This window comes from Eretmochelys imbricata, chromosome 9 (assembly GCF_965152235.1).
Source record: "Eretmochelys imbricata isolate rEreImb1 chromosome 9, rEreImb1.hap1, whole genome shotgun sequence".
Lineage (NCBI taxonomy): Eukaryota > Metazoa > Chordata > Testudines > Cheloniidae > Eretmochelys > Eretmochelys imbricata.
Genome location: NC_135580.1, coordinates 102,791,064 through 102,812,852, shown reverse-complemented (window position 1 = coordinate 102,812,852; position 21,789 = coordinate 102,791,064). Strand labels below are relative to the sequence as shown.

Sequence of the window (21,789 nt, the reverse complement as noted above, 5' to 3'; positions counted from 1 at the left end):
TTGTAGTAGCCCACTGTGTTTCTCTGCTGTAAACATACTCACTCACCCCTTTAGTTGCATCTTGGCCATGGTGGAGCATAGGCATGTCGTGGTAAATTCCCAGGCAGGCAGAGCTCAAGGCAGCTTTTTGGCTCCAGAAGTTTGTAATTCCCTGTTATACTGTGAGAAGTGGAGGTGGGTCACTTGTCTCCTGGTCTGTGCTAGATTCCCACCAGGGATCTCCTGGTGCAGCCTGGAAGAATGGATAATGCTGTATTTAGACACCGTAACATTAACTTTCTGGCTCTTTCTCATTCCCAGTTGTTTGCTGCTTCTAAATGGATTCCAGTGAATTTCCTGGATCTTTGGACCCCCTTTCTCTGCCTGATAAGCCACTGATTGGTGATCTCCCTGCCGACATGGAGTTTGGGGAAGATCTTCTGGGCTCCCAGACAGCTTCTACACAGCAAGCATCAGGTCTTCAGTCCCCTGTGATGGAATGGGATGAGACCAAGCAGGTGACTGCAGATGGGGACTTAGACCTTTTGGTGAAAACAGACAGTTTGGCTGATCTAAACAAATCAAACAACCTTGATCCAAATAAACCCAGTGTCTTGGACGTTCTGGAGAAACCTGGTGTCTTAGGTGACTTGGATGAAGCCACTGGCTTGATGGGTCTAGATAAACCAGGGGATTTGGAGGGTCTGTACAAGGCAGATTCTTCTCAGGACATTGCAGATGGGCATGGGGACTCCTCTGGGCTGGCTAGGGAAGACATTGTGCCAGAAGCTTGGAAAGAAGGGGAAGATAAACCAAAATATGACTCTGGGGACCTAAAAGATGATTGTGCTGCAGCCACTACTGTGCTTTGTGATGGCAACACCCTAAAGTCCCCCCTGCAGCCCAGTCCTAGCGTAGGGGAGCTGAGCTCTGCGCCACCCACGGAGGAGTTTACAACGCAGCTCTCAAGTTTGCCAACAGTTCCACCACAGCCCAGTCTTAAGCAGGCAAAGAAAACAAGGTTGAAGGCACCAAGGAAAAGCTCCCCTTTGCAAAAAGAGGAGCCAGCAGCAGAAGAGGGGTTAGAACAGAGCCCTGCCCTGCCCCCTGAGCACACTGACGAAAGCCAGGCTGAGGAGGGGGAAGAGGATGGTGGTAATGCCCTCAGACAAGAGAGGAACATGCCAAAAGCACAGGAGGCCACACGGTCATCATCCCCAGGTAGGTCTTCCAATGCCGGGGCAAAGTTCTTGCATGACGAGTGGTGGGCAGTCTCTGCTCCAGTAAACTGGAGACTGATCAGCTCTTGTCTTACCCTGGAGTCTCCTGACAGTGTTCCCTCAAATTTTTCCCACGCATGTGCAGAATGAATTCTGTTATGTACACCAATATGGAGGCGATGTGTGACACATGACCTTCATATGGTGCACATAACAAAATTTATGTGGTGGGGGGTGGGGCTGAGGGGTTTGGAGTGTGGAAGGGGGCTCAGGGCTGAAGCAGAGGGTTGGGGTGTGGAGGGGTGAGGCTCCGGCTGGGGGTGCGGCTCTGGGGTGGGGCTGGGGATGAGGGGCTCGGGGCTGGGGCAGATGGTTCAGGGGGTAGGGGTGAGGCTTCGGCTGGAGGTGCAGTCTCTGGGGTGGGGCCAGGGATGAGGGTTTTGGGGTGCAGGAGGGTGCTCCGGGGCTACAGCGAAGAGAGAGGACTCCCCCCAGCTCTTTCTCCTCGCAGCAGCACCTGGGCTCGAGGGGAGAGGCACCTCTCCCTGTCGCGGCAGCTCCGGGGCTGGGGCTGCAGGATAGGCGCCCCTCCCCCTGTCCAGGACTAGGTTCGGGCCCAGGGAGGAGTGCCCCGGCTGCACCTGGGGCTGTGCCGCCCCGGCCACGGCAGATTCAGGCCACAGCAGAGTTGGGGCCAGCGGAGCGGCCCCCTCCCCCGGCCGGTCCCCAGCCGCTGCAGGTCTTTGGGTGGGTTCCTTGAGCGCCTGCATGGTGCTAAGCAGGCTGCTGCGTGGCTGCGCAGCTTACAGGGAACTTAGGTCTCCTCTGCATGTGAACCAGCCTCTCCTGCTGACTGGGTGGGCTGGGGAAGTGGCCCCCACAGGAGGGATTAGTAGCTCTGGCAGTCAGGGCCCTGGTGCAAATGAGCACTCTCATTGGCTGCCGTAGCTTGAAGTTTGCTTCTGTTGGCTACTGGTCCCCCAGCCAACGCTCTGGATTCAGCCCATGCTGGTGCTGGTTGGTAATGTCTGAGGCTACCTTGGCACTAGGGGCGGAGCAGCGTAGGCAGGGCATGTCTCCATTAGGCAGGGTTCCTGTCCTGCTCTCCACACCAGGCTGAGGAAGGCCTGGACCTACCCACTCCCTTCACAGGCTGAGTCTGTTCTGTGTTTACAGAGAGGATTCGGTCGCCAGGTCGGCAGGCTGGCTCCGAAAATGTAGAAGTGACAGCTGCAGCTGCCCAGTGTCTCTCTCTCCCGCTCTGCATGCAGGCCTGTTCCCTGCGGCATGCTCCTGGCCGTGGATACCACACCTTGTATGTGGTTCTTCCTCCAAGTGACTCTGTGGTATCAAGCCTTGCTGTGCGTGTGTAGGCAGGAGTAAAGGCTGGTCTTCTTCCCTGTGATTTCTAGCCCCTCCTGTTTATGCAGAGGATTGCTGTCTCTGAGCAGGCAGCTTTTCCCCTGCTCTGGAGAGAATTTGGGTCTGGGATTCAGGTGTCGTCTGTATTTCCATTGCAGGAGAAGACCTGGCTGGGAAGGGAAGTGAACAGCCAACTGAAAAGGTGAGGAGAGTTCAGATAAGTGCCTCTGTCTGCAAGAGTACTTGAAGGCCACCCCTCTGAGTGAGCATGGGAAGGAGTGTGCATGTCTCCTGGGGCAGACACCTTCTCTGTCCTGTGCAGGTGGCTTCAGTCTTAGCTCCCTGCCACTTGCCAGGCTAGAGTCCCTTTCTCTTAAGCCAGCTCGGCCCCCCCTGCCCTGCTTAACCCAGTCAGGACCTTGGCTGGGCTTCAGCAAAGCTTGAACCATCTGCAGTTAGTTTGAAAGAAGAGCCCTGAAGCTGGGCCCTGGGAGTGACCAAGGCTTTCTGTCTGTGGTCACCCCAGAAGATGGTTGGTCTGAATGTTCTCTGGGTATCTTCCAGGAGCAGAAGAGAAGCGAACGAGCCAGGAGATCAGAGGCAGCCAGGCCTGAAACTGTGAATTCCTCCGAGAGCAGTAAGTAACCTAGGCTGGCCACTCGGCCCATTTCTAAGTGGGGGGAGGAGGAGAGGATGGGGGGCGGTTTGAGCACTCATCTGAGAGGCCCCTTCCCAGCCAGGAGCACAATCCCCTGGGCAGCTCTGTCCCTTTCTCCCCACCCCATCTGGGGATCAGGAGGCAGGCTTCATTGTAGGGACTTTCCTGGGGGAAAACATCCAGTCTTTGCCTCTGAGATGCAGAGTCTAAAAGTGCTTGTGGCATCTCCTGCTCCTTCCTGTAGGAGTGCAGAGGAGTTGTGCCCCTTACACTCTGGCTGTGCCACTTGCTCCCTTCTCTCTTGTGGGAAGGGGCTGGGGGGTGCTGCCTTGTTCTCTGTAATGCACAGTGGAACGTGCAGAGACGTCTTCAGTCTGCTCTAACTGTTTGCACTTGAACTTGCTGCTTGGCCCGAAAGAATTGTGCCTTGAGTGTGGAGACAGCAGTGCCCAAGGCTCAGTGAGCCTGGGGGTTTCCTGCTTCATCCCCTGCCAGCACATTACAGCTTTCCAAGGTCCCTTACTCCTCCCTGCTGAGGAAATTCCAGGTCCTGCATCCTGAAATGGACTCCAGAAAGTCCCGTCCCGAGTCTGGACATGGGGTTATGCTGCAGTCCCTAACGGAGAATCTGTCTCTCCCTTTCCCTGCTTACAGTCCCAGTCTCTGACGAGGACTCGGATGCTATGGTGGATGATCCCAACGATGAGGACTTTGTTCCTTTCCGTACCCGGCGCTCGACCCGCATGTCCTTGCGCACACAGATGGCTCAGCGGGCTGCGCGCTCCACCGTTACCAAGATGACTTGTGCCAACTGCCGGACCCCACTGCAGAAGGGCCAGACTGCCTACCAGCGCAAAGGGCTCCCTCAGCTCTTCTGCTCCAGTTCCTGTCTCACCACTTTCTCCAAGAAACCACCTGGCAAGAAGATCTGCACCTTCTGTAAAAAGTGTGTGCCCCTTCCTGCCTTACCCACCCTCTTGCCCTCGCCCCCCACCTTCCATCTGACTAGCGACCCTCCCCCCCATCTCACCCTGCCTTCCTCACCCATCTACCCATGTGCCCTGCTTTCACAGTATTGCTTACCTTCGCCTACCTTCCCTCACGCCCACCCTCACTCTCTCCCCAACCCACTTCCCTTGTCTGCTCTCCCCCCATGTTACCCCATCCGGCTCCCTCGCCCTCCTTCACACTCCTGGCCTCCCCCCCGATACCCTGTCTTTCCCCACCACAGGACTCCACTCCCTCTATCTGCACTTTCTGCTCCCCCTCACCTCCCCCTGTCCTGGAGCCCCTTGCAATACGGCCCACCCTCCCTCTTTGTCCTGGAGTGAGGGTGTCCCTTGCGCTAACCAGTCCCTTCCTGCCCCACAGAGAGATCTGGAACACCAAGGACTCTGTTGTGGCCCAGATCGGCTCAGGTGGCTCTTTCCATGAGTTCTGCACCTCTGTGTGCCTCTCCCTCTACGAGGCGCAGCAGCAGAGACCAGCCCCTCAGCCTGCAGAGGCCTCGGACACCAGCCGCTGCAGTGTCTGTCACAAGCCTGGGGAGGTAAGCAGAGCCCTGGTCTCTCCAGTGTTTGGCCCAAGAAGCTTTGAAGCCATCTGCCGGAGCTGGAGTTAATGCAACTGCCCACACCTTTCCGGGTGCTTGTGAGCTGCCTCGTGCAGTTATAGCGGTTGGTTGAGCCTATCAGTATCTGGGTCGGCCTGGGGAACCTTTCAGGGACTCCTATGGGCTCAGGCTGTGGCCCATGTGCAGATTTGGGCTTGTTTTCGGATTCCTCCTTGTCCATCGTTTTCCACCCGTCAGCCCCAGAGGTGCAGCTTCTGCTCTCTCTGCCCATGCTGCCCCTTGCAGCTTTCCGTGCCACTCATTCCATTGTCCTGCTGGGGTGGGAGCCAGCTTGCACGGGTTTGCTAGAGTAATGGCCCTTCCTGCCCAGAGACACAGGCCGGCTCGAGGGCCAGACCCCTGCAGAATGGCCGGGTGGGCCTGTGCTTGCCTCTGAGGGAATACCTGGTGCCGGTGTGTGTGCAGGTCCAGCACGAGGTCAGCAATGGGAACGTGGTGCACCGGCTCTGCAGTGATGCCTGCTTCACCAAATTCCGAGCCACCAAGGGGCTGAAAACCAACTGCTGCGATAACTGCGGCCTCTACATCTACAACAAGGGGCTGCCACTAGAGTACCTCTTCCACGAGGGGCAGCAGAAACGCTTCTGCAATTCCACCTGCCTCAATAGCTACAAGAAGGTGAGCGGGTTCCTGGAGATGGGGAGGGGCTCCGGGGGCACCCATCTCCCTTTCCCGAGGCTTTTACCAGCCTTCCCCTGGCTCAGTGCAGGGCACTCCCTCTACAGTAACAGCAACACCCAGCAGTCTCCCTCTCAGCTCCTCCAGCGCTCAGGAAGCTTCTTAAGAAAAGAGATCCAAAGGCTCTCTTCAAAGCACAGTAGTGGAGGTGCACTGAGCTTGCTCCTGCTTCTGGGGCTGCAGCTCCCTAGGCCTGGCGCTGTGGCCAGTGGGCTTGCTGGATCAGTCGGCCTGGCGCTGTGGCAGGTGGGCTGGCGCTCCTGGTCACTTTCCTAGCGAGGCTGATTGTCAAAGGCACAGAGCTGGGTCCTTGCGGTGGCCAGAAAGCCCAGAGCTGGTTCTATCCTGCTGTGCTGTGCAGGATTCAGTGAACTAGACAATGCCCCCACTGAGTGGCCTCTCTTGCATCCAGCCATGGGGTCCCTACAAAGTGTCTGTGTGCCCCAGGCTAGCCTGAGATCTAGGTGGGTTTTCAGATGGTAGAGGGGAGCGTGGCCTGCTCTTGGGCATTGCCAACAGCTGCCAGGGCCTGTGACCCAAGGGCGGAAGAGAGTGCAAGCTTGTTGTCCATGTTGTGTGTTCATGTCAGCCTGCTGTAGGAGAACTGCCTTGTGGGGCCATTGAAGGGGATCGGAGGAGGGAGAGTTGGTAAGATGGGGTGAGGATGGGCTAGGGACCAGCCAGGACATGGGATGGAGGAAAGCAGAGGTCTGAGCTCTCCAGTAGCTGCGCTCTGCTTTATGCTTGCAGAAGAATACGCGCGTGTACCCCTGCATGTGGTGCAAAACGCTGTGTAAGAACTTCGACATGCTGCCCAACGTGGATCGGAGTGGCAAAATGGGCCTGTTCTGCTCCATCTGCTGCACCACCTCTCACAAAGTGAAGCAGTCGGGTCTGACTGGTAAGAGAACATCAGCCCCAAAGGGCCCTGTGTCGCTGACCTCTGAGCTGTCGGAGTGAGGCTTAGGGGGAGCTCGCAGAAAGAGAGGTGTCACACGTTCGGGGATCTCCGACATTGCCCTAGGTAAGACCAGGCTGGGCACCAAGCTGGAGTGATGCTGCGACCTCCCTGTCCCCTGAGGCAGCATTTCTGCCCTGGCAAAGCCCAGCATCCCCGTTCTCCTGGGTTTGTTGCACCAGGGTGTCTGAGTACCAGGTCCACTATAACAGACCTGGAGAGAATGGGATAGGAACGTGCAGCCCATTCTCTCCCTCCAGTCCCAGCTTCCATGCTGCTGCCATCACTGTCTCTGTCTTGCTAGGTCCCGCTAGGCCCTGCAGCTTCTGCAGAAAGAGCCTGTCTGAGCCCTGCTATTACAACAAGACTGACCGGGTTGTGTACCAGTTCTGCAGCCCCAGCTGCTGGACCAAATTCCAGGTATTGAAACATGCTTCCTGTCAGGGAGGGGTCCCTCTCCTCTCCCAGCAGAGGCTGCTGCTTCCTGGGACTCCAGCAGGGAGGGTACACTGGAGAGTCCCAGCTGGGGCATAGGAGTAAATTACAACCAGCCACATCTTGCACCCAGCCTAAGAGCAGAGGGTGGGGCCAGCACCAGGGTTACTTGCAAGCACAGTCCCTGCAACTCCTATGCCCCAGCTGGGACTTTCCAGTGTGCCCTCCCTGTAGGAGTCCCAGGAAACAGCAGCCCCAGATAATATGGACCAAGAGTCCTAAGAGAGTTGGAGATCTCTGGCCCACTGACATGCATTTTTAGTGAATCTTGGAATACTGAGGAAATTCCAGAAGACTTGGAAGAGAGCTAATGTCATGCGATGGTTCAAAAAGGACAAGCAGGATGATCTGAGTAACTATAGGCTAGTTAGCCTGCCATCAATCCCTGGCAAAGTAATGGAAAAGCAAATACAGGAATCAATCAATAAAGAGTTAAAAGATGGGAATGTAAGTCATGCCAGTCATCATGGTTTTTGGGAAATAGGTCTTGTCAAACAAAACTGGTTTGGCTGATGAAAGAGAACTGTGTAGATGTAATACAGTTAGACTTTAGTAAGGGGTTTGTCATAGTGACACGCAACGTGTTGATTAAAAAAATTACCACTCTCTGATATCAGTCAGATTTCAGAGTAGCAGCCGTGTTAGTCTGTATCCGCAAAAAGAAAAGGAGGACTTGTGGCACCTTAGAGACTAACAAATTTATTTGAGCATAAGCTTTCGTGAGCTACAGTTCACTTCATCGGATGCATGCAGTGGAAAATACAGTGGGGAGATTTATATACACAGAGAACATGAAACAATGGGTGTTACCTACACACTGTAAAGAGAGTGATCAGGTAAGGTGAGCTATTACCAGCAGGAGAGGAAAAAAAAAACAAACCAAAACCTTTTGTAGAGATAATCAAGGTGGGCCATTTCCAGCAGTTGACAAGAACGTGTGAGGAACAGTAGGGGGTGGAAAAGAAACATGCGGAAATACTTTTACTTTGTGTAATGACACATCCACATTCAAGCCTAATGTAATGGTGTCCAGTTTGCAAATTAATTCCAATTCAGCAGTCTCTTGTTGGAGTCTGTTTTTGAAGTTTTTTTATTGAAGAATTGCCACTTTTAGGTCTCTGATCGAGTGACCAGAGATATTGAAGTGTTCTCCGACTGGTTTTTGAATGTTATAATTCTTGACATCTGATTTGTGTCCATTTATTCTTTTACGTAGAGACTGTCCAGTTTGACCAATGTACATGGCAGAGGGGCATTGCTGGCACATGATGGCATAAATCACATTGGTAGATGTGCAGGTGAACGAGCCTCTGATAGTGTGGCTGATGTGATTAGGCCCTATGATGGTGTCCCCTGAATAGATATGTGGACACAGTTGGCAACGGGCTTTGTTGCAAGGATAGGTTCCTGGGTTAGTGGTTCTGTTGTGTGGTATGTGGTTGCTGGTGAGTATTTGGTTCAGGTTGGGGGGCTGTCTGTAAGCAAGGACTGGCCTGTCTCCCAAGATCTGTGAGAGTGATGGGTCGTCCTTCAGGATAGGTTGTAGATCCTTGATGATGCGTTGGAGAGGTTTTAGTTGGGGGCTGTAGGTGATGGCTAGTGGCATTCTGTTGTTTCCTTTGTTGGGCCTGTCCTGTAGTAGGTAACTTCTGGGTACTCTTCTGGCTCTGTCAGTCTGTTTCTTCACTTCCGCAGGTGGGTATTGTAGTTGTAAGCACACATGAAATGGATTAAGAATGGCTAATGGACAGATCTCAAAAAGCAACTGTCAACAGGGAATTACTGAATGGGGATGTTTCTAGTGGGGTCCCACAGGGACTGGCCTTCTAGGCCCAGTGTTCACCATTTTCATCAATGATCCAGAAGGAAATATAAAATATTGCTGATTAGCTTTGTGGATGACACAAAGCTTGGCAGTGGTAAATGATGTTGAGGACAGGCAGGCATACAGAGCGATGTGGTTTGATTGGTAAGTTGGGCCTATTTAAACAACGTGTTTTAATAAAGCCAAATGCAAGTTCATGCATCTAGGAACAAAAAATGCCAAGGGCTGGGGAGGGGGCTGTATCCTGGAAAGCAGGGACTCTGAAGGGTTTAGGGGTGATAGCAGACAAGCAGCTGAGTGGGAGCTCCCAGCGCGATGTTCTGGCAAAGGGTTAACATGACCCTTAGCTGTGTAAATGGACATAGTGAGTGGGGAGCTGGGAGGGGACATCACCTCTGAATAAGACGTTGGTGAGGCTGATCCTGGACTGCATCCAGCTCTGGTGTCCACACCTTAAAAAGTGTTGAAACACTGGAGAGGGCACAGAACAGAGCCAGAACAAGGATTTGAGGGCTGGAGAAAATGTATGCTAGGGAGAGACTTAGAGGCCAATGTGTTTAGCTCGTCAGAAAGACTCTTGAGAGTTGAGTTGATCACAGTGTCTGAATGCCTTCTTGGGGAGAAAATACAGTGCACTCTGGGGCTCTTTAATTTAGCAGAGAAAGGCAGAGTGAGAACCAGTGGCTGGCAGCCAAAGCTAGACACATTCAGATAAGAAATAAAGCACCAATGTTTCAGGGAGGGTGACCAGCCATTGGCACAAACTCCCCATGAAGTGGTGGATTCTCCGTCTCTTGAGGCCTGCACATGAGGGCTGGATGCCTTTCTGGAAGATCTGCTTTCAACATAACCCCATGTTCTAGGGCTCAATACAAGGGGAACTGGGTGGAATGTAATGGCTTGTCACCATCAGGAGGTCAGATGCTGTAATGGTCACCTTCCGGTCTTAAGCTCAGTGACCTTAGAATGTGCTGTCAGGCAGAGGTGCGTGGGGATACGTTGGCCAGTGAGTGTGGTGGGGCTGGGCAGGAATGCTCCAGCTGGTGGGCACGGTTGGTACATCTGCCCCCTACGTGTCCTTTCTCCCTTAACTTTCTCCCTTTCTCCCTGCAGCGCACCAGCCCCGAAGGGGGGATCCACCTGAACTGTCATTATTGTCACAATCTCTTCAGCGGGAAGCCAGAGATTCTGGACTGGCAGGTGAGAAGAGACAGCTGGGCCTTGGCCCCTGGGTACATGGGGCTGAGGCCCAAACCAGAGCGGTTGCAGAGCCTCCTCGGGTTCCTTTCCCTGCTCTGAAGAGGGGGCAGGAGTTGCAGAGCCCAGGTCAGCCTCCTCTCGGCCAGGTTAGCTGGCAGCCATAGCCCTGTAGGGGTGACTGTGGAAGACGCTCTCCTGGTGGTCAGAGCAGAGGCTGGGCTGGGTTTGGGGCAAGTTCCCCTTGCCCCAGTTCCTACACTGGGGACGTTGTGACTCTGTCTACCCAGCACTATGATTCCACTCCTGCTTTCCTAGCCAGCCTAGGCTTGTCCGGCCAGGCTGGCTGACTCAGGCAGCGGTCTCTTTGGCAGGACAAAGTGTACCAGTTCTGCTGCAAGGACTGCTGTGAGGACTTCAAGCGGCTGCGTGGGGTAGTGTCCCAGTGTGAGCACTGCAAGCAGGAGAAGCTGCTGCATGAGAAGATCCGCTTCTCTGGGGTGGAGAAGAACTTCTGCAGTGAAGGTATATGGAGAGAGCATGGGAGAGGGAGGCGCCTGCTGCCGGCCCCATGGCTTGGGGAAAGGAGAGACCTTGTAGTGGAATGGAGGGAAGTCTGTTGTGCCAGGGCAAAGGCCTTGCCTTGTAATGCAGGGAGGCTGATTCAGGGGTGGAGTCCTGGCTGCCAGCACCTGGGAAGAGGCCTTGCCATCCAGTGTCAGCTTGGGGAGGGCTGTCTCATTGCTTTTCTCTGTCTGAGGGTTGTGAGAGACAGCAGGTGGCAGCTCTGCACCTCCTGTCATCACACATCTGCACTCCTACACCTGGGCTGGCCTGGCCTGACCTTGTCCTGCCTGGCAAGTTCCTGCACACAGGAGGCTGGAGGCGTTTGTTTGGAGTTACGCTCTTCCTAGGAGCAAAGAGGTGAGAGATGGCAAATCCCCGGAGGTCCCATGTTGTCCCAGCCCCGGGGCCAGTGCAGGATTGTTCCCAACAACTTTGTGCTCTGTTGTGTCTCCACACACCTGGCTTCTGGTCTTGTTCAGGACAGGGAGTCCCCCAGTGCATCCTGGGAAGGTTTCACTCCTATTGTTTCTCCGCAGGGTGTGTGCTTCTTTACAAACAGGATTTTACCAAGAACCTGGGTCTGTGCTGCATCACCTGCACCTACTGTTCCCAGACCTGCCAGCGGGCGGTCACCGAGCAGCTGGAGGGCAGCACCTGGGACTTCTGTAGTGAAGACTGCAAGAGCAAATACTTGCTATGGTACTTCAAGGTCAGTATCGGCACTGGCAGCCTTGTGCTGAATTGCTGGTGTGGGCACTGATCCAGAGAACTGGGCCCTGCTGTGGGGAGCTCCCGTTGCTGGAGTGCCCAGCTGGCCCTGCTGTGGGGAGCTCCCGTTGCTGGAGTGTCCAGCTGGCCCTGCTGTGGGGAGCTCCCGTTGCTGGAGTGCCCAGCTGGCAACGATGGGACACTGCTGCGGGGAAACTCATTAGCCCATCTTGCCAGAGCACTGCTCTGAGGAAGTTCGTACTGCTGGAGTCCCCAGCTGGCAGTGGTGTGGAGAAGCTTGCACGGCTGCTTCTGACAGGGCACTTCTGTGGGGAAGCTCACAGCATCTTGCCAAGTGTTCCTCTTTCTCCACACGCAGAGTGGGTGTGGTTAGTTACTTGGTTGTTTGTGTCTCCTACCACTCGGGGCTTTAGGCAGCTCGGTGCCATGCCTGCAAACGTCAAGGGAAGCTGCTGGAAACCATCCACTGGCGGGGGCAAATCAAACACTTCTGCAACCAGCAGTGTCTGCTGAGGTTTTACAATCAACAGAACCAGCCCAACCTGGACACGCAGAAGGGGCCCGAGAGCCTGCTGAACAGTGAGTAGGAAGGAGGGAGAGAGCCCAGCAGAGCTTAGCCCGAGAGACAGGGAGAACTGGAAGCTCCAGTGCTGGGACCGGACGAGACACTAGGGAACAATCCTGCACTGGCCCCTGTGGGGATGGACTGAGTGGGACCTATGGGGGCTTCTCCATCTCTAATGTCTGTGGTTCTGTGACACACAGGGCCCAGATGGGCGGAGCCGGTGCCAGCAGGCTGCCTGTAGCTCTCACTCTTAGCGAGGATGCTCAGGGATTTAACGGGCGACTCCAGCCTCAAGTTGCCAGCTGGGAGCTTGATTTACAGGGTTAGGGGACAGCATGGTTTGACTTGATAATCCACCTGCAGCCCCGCACCACCTCTGAGCTGTGACTCCTCAGATCTCATAAACTAAGCAGGATTGGGCCAGGTCAGTGCTTGGATGGGAGGCCTTCAAGGAACACCCAGGGTGCTGCAGGAAGTGGTGCTGGTGATGCTGTAGGTGGGCTCTTCCCTCAGTCAGAAGTGAGCCAGTAACGGAGCAGGACAGTAGAGGGTGCTGTCCTGCTCTTTTAATGAGACATGACATGGAAGTCTTACTGCTTGTCCGCAATCCCAGGCAGTTGTGGGGAGTGCTGGGGTTGCTAACCCCAGTGTCCTGGACAATTCTGTGCTGTGTTCCACCAGTTCCAGTTGGAGGCTGAATTCTCTCTGCCTGTTGCCCCGTTTCCTGTAGTTAACTTGTGTAAATCAGCGGTAGGACATTGCAAAGTGCCTTGGGATCTCCCTGGATGGCAGGTGCCAATTGGTACCGTGAGGGGACACAGCTAACCCTGTCCTGGGGACACAGATGTAGCCTTGCTCTGCGTGGCTCTTCTTGGGACCAGGACCTCCTCCTGTGTTACTCAGTTGATTTGGTTTAGGCTTGTACACTGCCCAGGACATGTGGTGCTTTTGCAATACTGGGAGATCAAATGACTTGAACTTCAGACGGACCCAGCATCAACAGCTCTGACTTTTGCCAAACCCTGAGCCTGCTCCCACAAGCCCTACACTCTTCGAAGAGCAAATATTCCTCACTGAGAAAATCCCTGGCTCACCTGTACCAAGGTGAGGGGAATACACTCCAGAGACCAGGGCTCTGCCCCCAGTCTTCAGGCTCTGTTGCCAGGAGAAGGGGACAGGAATGGACTAGCACCATAAACCGGATGGATGGCAGAGCAGCTAACAGCAGAGCTGTTCCATGTACTCCTGGTGAGAAGCAGCACTCAATAAGTGGCAGCCTTTTCTGTAGCCAGTGAAGTCCCTGAGCGCTGTCTATAGGTCACCCCACCTAAAGTATGTTGGAGCAGCAAAGACCAGGAGCAAGGGCAAGGCCCCGCACATCGGAGTGGGAAAGGAGGGCCTGCATGCTGGAATCACCCACCCTGGCGGCCCCAGGGGCCAGGAACTTGTAGAAATCTGGATAAAGCACTGTTGACCCCTCCTGGTATTGAGACATCTGGGAGCTGAGGATCCAGCCAGGCAAGATGTCAGGCTCCCCCGACAGAGGGCGAGTGTTACACTTGCCATTTCCCAGTTCAGCAGCATTGTCTCTGCCATGCTCTGATCTCGCCTAGCCGCAGGGGAAGCTGATAGCTGCACTGTCCATTGATGGTAACATGGACTCCTCCACAGCTGAAGGCACTGCAACCCACCACCTCCTTCCTTGCCCTTGAGGTGGTGTGTACTCTGGAGGGAGCCTCTAAGACTGCCCTCTGGAGCACCCACACAAGAGCTGCCTGGGCAAGCAAGCCATTCGCCCCCTCTGGGTCCTAGGGAAGAACCTGTTTCACACTCCATGGCCATTGCTTCTGCAGTGCAGACTGCTGGGATCTGTAAGAGTTCCCCTCTATAATCAGCCAGCCCATCAACCAGTGTAGCTGATCTTCTTTATCCCCTTCAAAAGTGATAAATAGGTGGCTCATCTGAAATGCAACCAGTGCTGCCCACCTTTGATGGCAGGGCCATTTGTATGTGAGCCCAAGAAGCCTCCTGAAGGGAGACTGGGACTTTACAAGGATGTTTTCTCAGCGCAGAGCAGTACATACATGGGAAGTGAAAGGCTTGAAGGATCTTACTGCTGCGTGCCACCCCTGATCCCCAACTTGAGCTGGGCAGGTGCTAGGTCTTAGGAAATGGGTAGGTCAGAAGCCAACTGTGTGTAGTAACTAACTAGATTCCAATCAACAGCCCATGGAGTTCAGGTCTGCAGCAGGATTCCCCCGGGGATCCTAGGTTTGGAGGGGGATATTCCTGTCCCAGAACTGATGGGTTCAGAGTGACTTGCCAAAGCACAGAGAGACAGCAGGAAAGAGCTCCTCTTGCAGGGATGTGTATTCTGGTTGGCCCGGTACAAGTTCAGCTCCAATCACGCTAAACCAGGAAAGGCGTTTCTGCCAGCTGGTTCAGGTGACAGCACAAAGGAGCATGTTGGGACCAACACCCTCTTCCCCAGCGCTGTGGAGATGGCGCCATCTCTCTAGACGCGGCCGCAGGGTCAAAGGGATGAAGAACTCTGGAGGGCCACGAGTGGTAAGAAACCAGAAACCAGCCTGGCTCAGACCTGGAGCCTTGTACAGTCCTGATTCCTGATCCATCCCAGGCACAGCCACTGGCTGTTCACTTTTCAGGCTCTTGTGCTTCATGGCTTTCTGGAGCTTGTTGTCCCTGCGACCCTGTGGCTGCTTCTGGAAAGATGGTGCCCTGGGAACTGCTTAGCGATTTGCAGGTTGCAACTGCCCTTCTTCAGACTAGGTCTCTGTGTGTGAGCACCAGAGCCTCAGGCTGGTGTTGGGGAGACCTGGGTCCCAGAGCTGTCGACAATCTCTCACTGGGAAGGATTGGCTCTCCAACAGGCCCTACTGCACTTCCTCCTTCTCAGGCCAGCCAGACATTCCTACGCAGAATGTCAGTCTTCCCAAATGGGGCCTTTGAGAGCTCCTGACGTGATAGCAGGAGGAACCCAAGAACCAGCCAGTGTGCTTCAGAGGGGCACCTGACCCAGAAGATGGGGGATTGGTCAGTTATCTTGTGGGGCTCTGTGAGGGACCTTCTAGGCTCCCAGCCCCACATGCAGAGAGTCCTTTCTCCTTGGTCAGGTGGGGTGCTGCTGTAGGCTTCTGATTGCTCCGCTGCAGAGATGCCTCTCACCCAGCCTAGCTCATGCCCCAGAGCCCTGGCCTTCCCTGCTGACAGCCATGGTTTCTTGGAGGCAGGCACGTTGTGGGCTCCGTTCTGTCTGGGCTGGCTGCCTGTCTGCTGAGAGGTGGAAGGTCCCCCGAGAGACCTGCAGATTCTGCAGCTGGGGACCCTTGCCAGCCCCGTGGCAGGATTTTTGGGGCAGGACTTGCTGGACCCCCCGCTCCCGAGCTGGAATCATCAAGTGGGCTGTGCTCAGATTTCCCCAGCAGCACTCTGTATTTCCTAAAGAGAGAAAAGATCTGTGTGGGTCAAGCACCCAAGAAGGGCTGGTCCCTTGAGCCCTTCTGTTGCCTGACAGGGCTGGGCCATTGGCAGCTCCTTGCTCTCCTCAGGGAGGAGTGCACTGTGGGGGACAGGTGCCGCTGTGACTCCCGCTCCTTAGCGTGTTGAGGCTCTGCTGAAGCCTGCACGGAGAGCTGAGCATGGCATTGCTGCTCCGGCTTCGTCAGTACCGTGTACAGCAGTCCCTGCTCACCGGCGCTCACGGTCTAATGCCTGCTGGGTAATTCTGGACACACTGGCAGACCCGGGTGAAGGAGCTGACAACTACTCCTGAGAGGAGCTTGGAGAGACCATTCGTCTCTATGGTTAGTAGCTGGCTGGCTGATGTCCTGACCTGCTATTACCTCTGCCTTACAGGATCCCTGAGTCAGGTCATCTCTCTCCAGTGTGCACTTGGCTATGCCATCCTCGCTCCTGGGGGACACGGTGGGGCAGATTTCGGCAGTATTGTTAATCATTTTGTCCTTTTCTGCCACCTTCCTCCTGAGGATCCCAAAGCACTTTGCAAAGGGGATACCCTGGTTTACAGAGGGGAGACTGAGGAACAGGGAGGGGAAGTGGTTCAGCTAAGGCCATGCAGCAGGTCAGTGGAATAAAAAGTCTGGAATCTGCTGCCCACCCACTGTGACGGGGTTGGGTAGGTGCCAGGCCAGAAATGACAGCTGGGATGGAGTGCTGGGAAGAGCAAGATAACAATGGAGACGATGATGTGATTTTTAAGGTCCAATATCTTGTGACCTCATCAGGTTAGAAACATTGGCAAGTACGGTCCAGGACTGGCCCTGGGTTGGTGAGAAGAGAGCATGTTAGTCCCTGCCCTTCTGGCCGGTTGCTGCTGCCATGTCCAGGGATCCGCCAGCCTGAGAGCACAGGCAAGCAAGAATGCAGCGCGTGCTCATGGTTCTTCTCTTTCCCTTGCAGGTCAGACTCCAGAGCCCAAACCTCCTGGCTCTTCCCCACAGAAAGCAGAGACTAATATGGTGAGGCCCTTGGGCTGCCCTTGCCCCAAGCGGGGACTTCCTGAGTTGGTAACAAATTCTAGGACCTGGCCAGTGTTTCCGGGGTGGCACTGGCCCCATCTGAGGCTGGGGCAGCATCTCTGTGCGTGGGCAGAGGAGCCTGAGGTGTGCTGCTGGGAACCAGCCTGTGGAGAGGGCAGTATGGCTGCATGGACAAGTGGCAATGGGTGACTGGCCCTAAGAGCAGACAGATGCCATGGGAAGGCACATCAGTGTAAAGCTATTGAATGGTTCCCAGTGTCGCCTGATGCATGCCCTCACCCTGTTTCCCCCCCTGGCCCATGGCTGTTCATTTCACTCGCAAAAGCCTGGGACCCTGAAAAGACCAAATTCCTTCCCTGCTGCCTAGGGTGGGATTAATGGGTGCTACACTCCCTGCTGATTGGGGCTCGTCGGTCACCAGCTCTGAGCTTGCTGCTGCTTTGGCCACGTCTGCACCCCTGGGCAGTGCATCCCATTCAGGGCTTGGCTCCCTGGCATGGGGTGTGTTCATAGGTACAAGCACCTGCTTGGTGTTTGGCTTGAGAGCAGTGAATGGGGCTGGGGTGGGCACCTGGGGGTCTGCAGGTACTGCCTGAGATGGGGGCAGCGGGAGGCACCACCAGCAGCAGCTTCAGGGAGAAGGGTACTGGCCATGAGGACTGGGCCTTTGCCATGTGGGTTGTTGGGGGAAAGGGGTGTTCGCTAGCACAGGACACAGACTTGCCCCTTTCTGGATCTTGATAGGTGTCTGCAAAGGCCTCCTCAGCCCAGATGTCCCCAGCCCCCCCACCGCCACCAGTTCCAGCCACGCCTCGGAAGAACAAGGCTGCTATGTGCAAACCATTGATGCAGAACCGGGGTGTGTCCTGCAAGATAGAGGTGAAGTCCAAGGGATGTCAGACAGGTAAGAGCATATGCTGTGTCTTCCTGGGGCAGCAGGGACCACTGGGACAAGCTCCTGAGTGTGTGTAAACTCACTGAACGCCCAGCACCAAATTGAGAGGGGAGTGGGAGTGGCTGTAACTCCTGTGCAGAAAGCCTGGAGGGGAGGGGAACCAACTCACCAGTAGGTGCCAGCCAAAGAGAGGTGGTCTGCCTCTGCTGAGTGCGGAGCAAGTTGGCCCAGTCCACATTCTAGCTTACTCCTCGAAGAGCACCTGTGCCACCGGCCCCTGCAAGCTCCTCACCCCTTCCTTTAGAAAGCCAGGAAATTCTGTACCTTTTGCTTGCTAACTGGCCACTTCCCCAGCAATCCCCACTGCTTAGCCCCTGCTGGTGCTGCATGCATCCCAACAGTAGGCATGAGGGGACTGTGCCTTCTCCTTAGGGCCAAGTGGGATTTTCAACTCTGGCAGTTCTTGCATGTCACTCCAGAGAGCCAGTCTCATTTGGGGGCCGGGGGGCAAGCTGACTATGCACAGGCTCTGGGCGGCAGCAGCATCCCAGCCAGCCTGCCAACGGGCTCCAGGCAGACTGCCGAAGAGGTCTGTCCGGGCGAGCCATTGATGTGCTCGTGGCAGTCCCTTCTTGGGGGAGTCAGCCATCTAAATGCCATTAGCACTGTAAGACGTGTCCCTGGCCATCGGTTCTCTAGGAGAGGAGGGTTTGCAGCAATAGCCCATCACACAGGATTTGCCTCTGAGTTAAGGGAGCTCATGTCCGGGTGTGCATGCAGGACCAAGTAGCGCTGCAATGGGTGTCCGCATAGGGAAGAGAGTGAGATTTACAGCCAGCCAGGGGTGCTACAAGGAATAGATCCAAGGGGGCATGCAAGGGAGAGACTGGTCCCCATCCGAGCCAGCAGAAGGCGCTGACATGCCCTTTGTTCTGTGCCAGAGGCAGACTGGAAGCCACAGGTGATTGTCTTGCCGATCCCTGTCCCGATCTTCGTGCCTGTGCCTATGCATATGTACTGCCAGAAAGTACCCGTGCCTTTCTCCATGCCTGTCCCGGTAAGCAACACACCCATCTGCTCGAGCTCCCCTTCCCCTGACTCTCCTCTTCTGCAAGGGCCTCTCTGAGCCCCCCTTCCTTCCTCTCTCCTGGCTTTGGGTGCACTTGGCAGAGCCAGTTTGCTGTCAGGTGCAGGCCCCAAAGCGGAGGTCGTGTTTGGCTCTGACCTCTGCCTGGTGTCCTGCTAACTGATAGGTGCCTGTGCCAATGTTCCTGCCCACAACGCTGGAGAGCACGGATAAGATAGTGGAGACCATTGAGGAGCTGAAGGTGAAGATCCCTTCCAATCCCCTGGAGGCTGACATCCTGGCCATGGCCGAGATGATCGCAGAGGCTGAGGAGCTGGACAAGGCATCCTCAGACCTGTGTGGTAGGTTTCATCGCCATTCCCTGTGCTGGAGCCCCTCTCAGGACCTGGCCTGGGCTCAGTTGCTACAAAAGACAGCCCTTCTGTCCATGCTCCAGCTTCTGCACAGCCTGAGGGGTGGGAGGTGGTTGCTAACTGTGGGGAGCACCACCACTAAGATGGATGCCACTGAAAAGGCAGCTGAAGAGCTGTGTTTCTGGCACAGAACTGTGCTTGCAGCCCTGTCTGGTGGGGATGGGAGTACTACACATGTACCTTAACCACCCTGGGTTCATTTCCAAATGATTTATTTTAAAATGGAGTTCCTGGCAGGAGTGCAGGTCACTGTCCCTCATGGGCTATGGGTGTGTAGCACTGCACACGGAGTAAGCATTTCCCAAGCAGTCACCTGAGAGCTGCGTTCTTGAGTCCTATTTTGCAGCCTCTGACTTGGTCTCCGGGAGAGGCCCTGGGGCCGCTCCGAGCACTGGAGAAGGCTCTGCAGCGTGGCTTTTAGGGAGGTCAGCTGAACTTTAGCACAGAGCCTCAGCCTATGAGAGTCTATTTAATTCTGCAAGTGTCATTTGACCCATTATGTCTGTTTCCAGTTGGAGGGGGTGGGGGAGGCTAATTTGGAGCGTGAGTATCCTGAGCTGCTCTTGTGTCCTCAGACCTGGTGAGTAACCAGAGCGCAGAGGGTCTCCTGGAGGACTGCGACCTGTTTGGGCCAGCGAGAGATGATGTGTTAGCCATGGCTGTCAAGATGGCAAATGTCTTGGATGAACCTGGCCAGGACCTGGAGGCCGACTTCCCCAAAAGTAAGAGCAGGCTTCGTGGGGCACAGGGATGCATTCAGACTGCCCTAGGGACCCTGCTGCACAGGCAGCATTTACAGAGGAACTGTCCCTTTCAAAGAAACAAATGGCCAGCTGGGCACACAGGGCCAGTGGCAGCTGGAGGCAGAAGGGGCGGATATGTTTGAGCGGTGGAGCTGGTCCCTCCAACATGAGCATCAGGAGAGACCAAGAGGGCAGTGAACATGCTGAAGTCTCTCTGTACAATTGCAGGGAAGCCAGTTAGGTTCAGCAGTGACCCTGGGCCCTGGCAAGTCAGGTTCACTATGTGCAGCCTATAAAGGGCAGGGAGTGGGAGGCCCACACTGCATGGCATAAGGAGTAATATCAGGGAGACACAGATCAGTTTAGCAGCAAAACCTGCAGAAAGGTGAGTCCAGGACGAAGCGGGGTATGGCTGTGCCAGATCCCTTGGAGAATCCTGGCTCAGCTCTGGTGTGTCTCAAAGTGAGCTTGGCTGCTCTGGATTGTGACAGTGTCCCCTAAATAGGGCTTTGCCGAAGGCTAGTGCCAAGTGACCTCTGAGCACGGCGAGGCATCCATCAGGGAATGGGTTAGGTCTGTCCTTTGCTAAATCTGCTCCAGGGATCTGGCTGAATAAACAGCAGACTGATCCAGTGTGCTGAGGCCAGAAGTGTGGGCAGGAAATAGAGCAGGCAACTCCACAGGGGGCTGGCTCATTGGCTAGGCAGGTGCAGGTCAGCGATCCCTGGAGTACTTAGCAGGGCCCCTCACTGTCAAGGAGTGGGAGACTCCAATGAGCCAAGTACTGTGGGACTGAGGGAGCGTGCCTACAAGCCCTGTACCCAGCAGGGCAGCGGCCTGGCCGCAGCATTGGAAGAGGGAGAGGATTTGGGACCATGGCACAAGAGGGGCTCGAGAGGTGCCTTTGGGGAACCCCCCTCAAAGGGTTGGTTTGCTGAATTCTTTCAGAGGCCCAGCGTTACTATGCACTATGGCTTGGTGCTGTCAGTGCTGCTGCCTGCCATTGGCTGGGGCTAGGAGATCTCCCTGGGGGGATCCCTGGGTAATGCCCACATTGGCCCGGCTGGCTCTGTCCCTTTGGGGGGATGGCGTGGCTGGCGAAATCCCACACCTTTGGACCCTTCTGTGCTGCCTTGTTTCCCGTCAGACCCTCTGGACATTAACCCCAGTGTGGATTTCCTCTTTGACTGTGGCCTGGTGGGGCCAGATGATGTATCCACAGATCCAGACCTCCCTCGCACCATTCGGAAGGTGAGTGCTGCATGTGCGTGTGCGGGGCTGCAGTGGCCCAGGGCAGCTGGTGGGCATTGCCTGCTGAACGCTGTGGGGTTCTGGTCTCAGTTTGGGCAGTGTGGGGGGCAGGAGGTGGACTGTGGGAGGGAGTTTTGCCACTGAGTGGGCTGCAGCCCAGATGCCAGGTTCTCTCCTTGGATGCAACCTAGATGGAGCTACTATAAGGTGGGTGCAAAACTGTTTGGAAAACCGTTCCCAGAGAGTAGTTATCAGTGGTTCACAGTCATGCTGGAAAGGCATAACGAGTGGGATCCCGCAGGGATCAGTTCTGGCTCTGTTCAATATCTTCATCAATGATTTAGATAATGGCATAGAGAGTACACTTACAAAGTTTGCAGATGATACTAAGCTTGGAGGGCTTGCAAGTGGTTTGGAGGATAGGATTAAAATTCAAAATGATCTGGACAAACTGGAGAAATGGTCTGAAGTAAATAGGATGAAATTCAGTAAGGACAAATGCAAAGTACTCCATTTAGGAAGGAACAATCAGTTGCACACATACAAAATGGGAAATGACTGCCTAGGAAGGAGTACTGCGGAAAGGGATCTGGGGGTCATAGTGGACCATAAGCTAAATATGAGTCAATAGTGTAATGCTGTTGCAAAAAAAGCAAACATCATTCTGGGATGTATTCGCAGGACTGTTGTAAGCAAGACACAAGAAGTAATTCTTCCAGTCTACTCCGCGCTGATTAGGCCTGTGTCCAGTTCTGAGCACCACATTTCAGGAAGGATGTGGAAAAATTGGAGAAAGTCCAGAGAAGAGCAACAAAAACGATTAAAGGCCTAGAAAACATGACCTTTGAGGGAAGATTGGAAAAACTGAGTTTATTTAGTCTGGAAAAGAGAAGACTGAGAGGGGACATGATAACAGTTTTCAAGTACATAAAAGGTTGTTACAAAGAGGAGGGAGGAAAAATTATTGTTCTTAACCTCTGAGGATAGGACAAGAAGTAATGGGCTTAAATTGCA

General features: G+C 54.8%; 1 protein-coding gene across 2 annotated transcripts in view; it reads left to right on the top strand.

The window, feature by feature from the left end:
- ZMYM3 (zinc finger MYM-type containing 3) overlaps positions 1–21,789 on the top strand; it is a 52,901-nt gene that overhangs the window by 21,229 nt on the left and 9,883 nt on the right. For both annotated transcript variants that reach the window (XM_077826339.1, XM_077826340.1), the window contains exons 2-19: positions 301–1,200; positions 2,720–2,763; positions 3,126–3,198; positions 3,874–4,165; positions 4,591–4,768; positions 5,258–5,470; positions 6,281–6,431; positions 6,793–6,908; positions 9,922–10,008; positions 10,380–10,530; positions 11,109–11,281; positions 11,715–11,880; positions 16,307–16,365; positions 17,131–17,290; positions 18,223–18,338; positions 18,535–18,709; positions 19,357–19,503; positions 20,672–20,775. In XM_077826339.1, coding sequence (XP_077682465.1) covers positions 318–1,200; positions 2,720–2,763; positions 3,126–3,198; positions 3,874–4,165; positions 4,591–4,768; positions 5,258–5,470; positions 6,281–6,431; positions 6,793–6,908; positions 9,922–10,008; positions 10,380–10,530; positions 11,109–11,281; positions 11,715–11,880; positions 16,307–16,365; positions 17,131–17,290; positions 18,223–18,338; positions 18,535–18,709; positions 19,357–19,503; positions 20,672–20,775 — 3,288 coding nt within the window. In that variant the 5' untranslated portion in view covers positions 301–317. The remainder of the gene's footprint in view (positions 1–300; positions 1,201–2,719; positions 2,764–3,125; positions 3,199–3,873; positions 4,166–4,590; positions 4,769–5,257; positions 5,471–6,280; positions 6,432–6,792; positions 6,909–9,921; positions 10,009–10,379; positions 10,531–11,108; positions 11,282–11,714; positions 11,881–16,306; positions 16,366–17,130; positions 17,291–18,222; positions 18,339–18,534; positions 18,710–19,356; positions 19,504–20,671; positions 20,776–21,789) is intronic.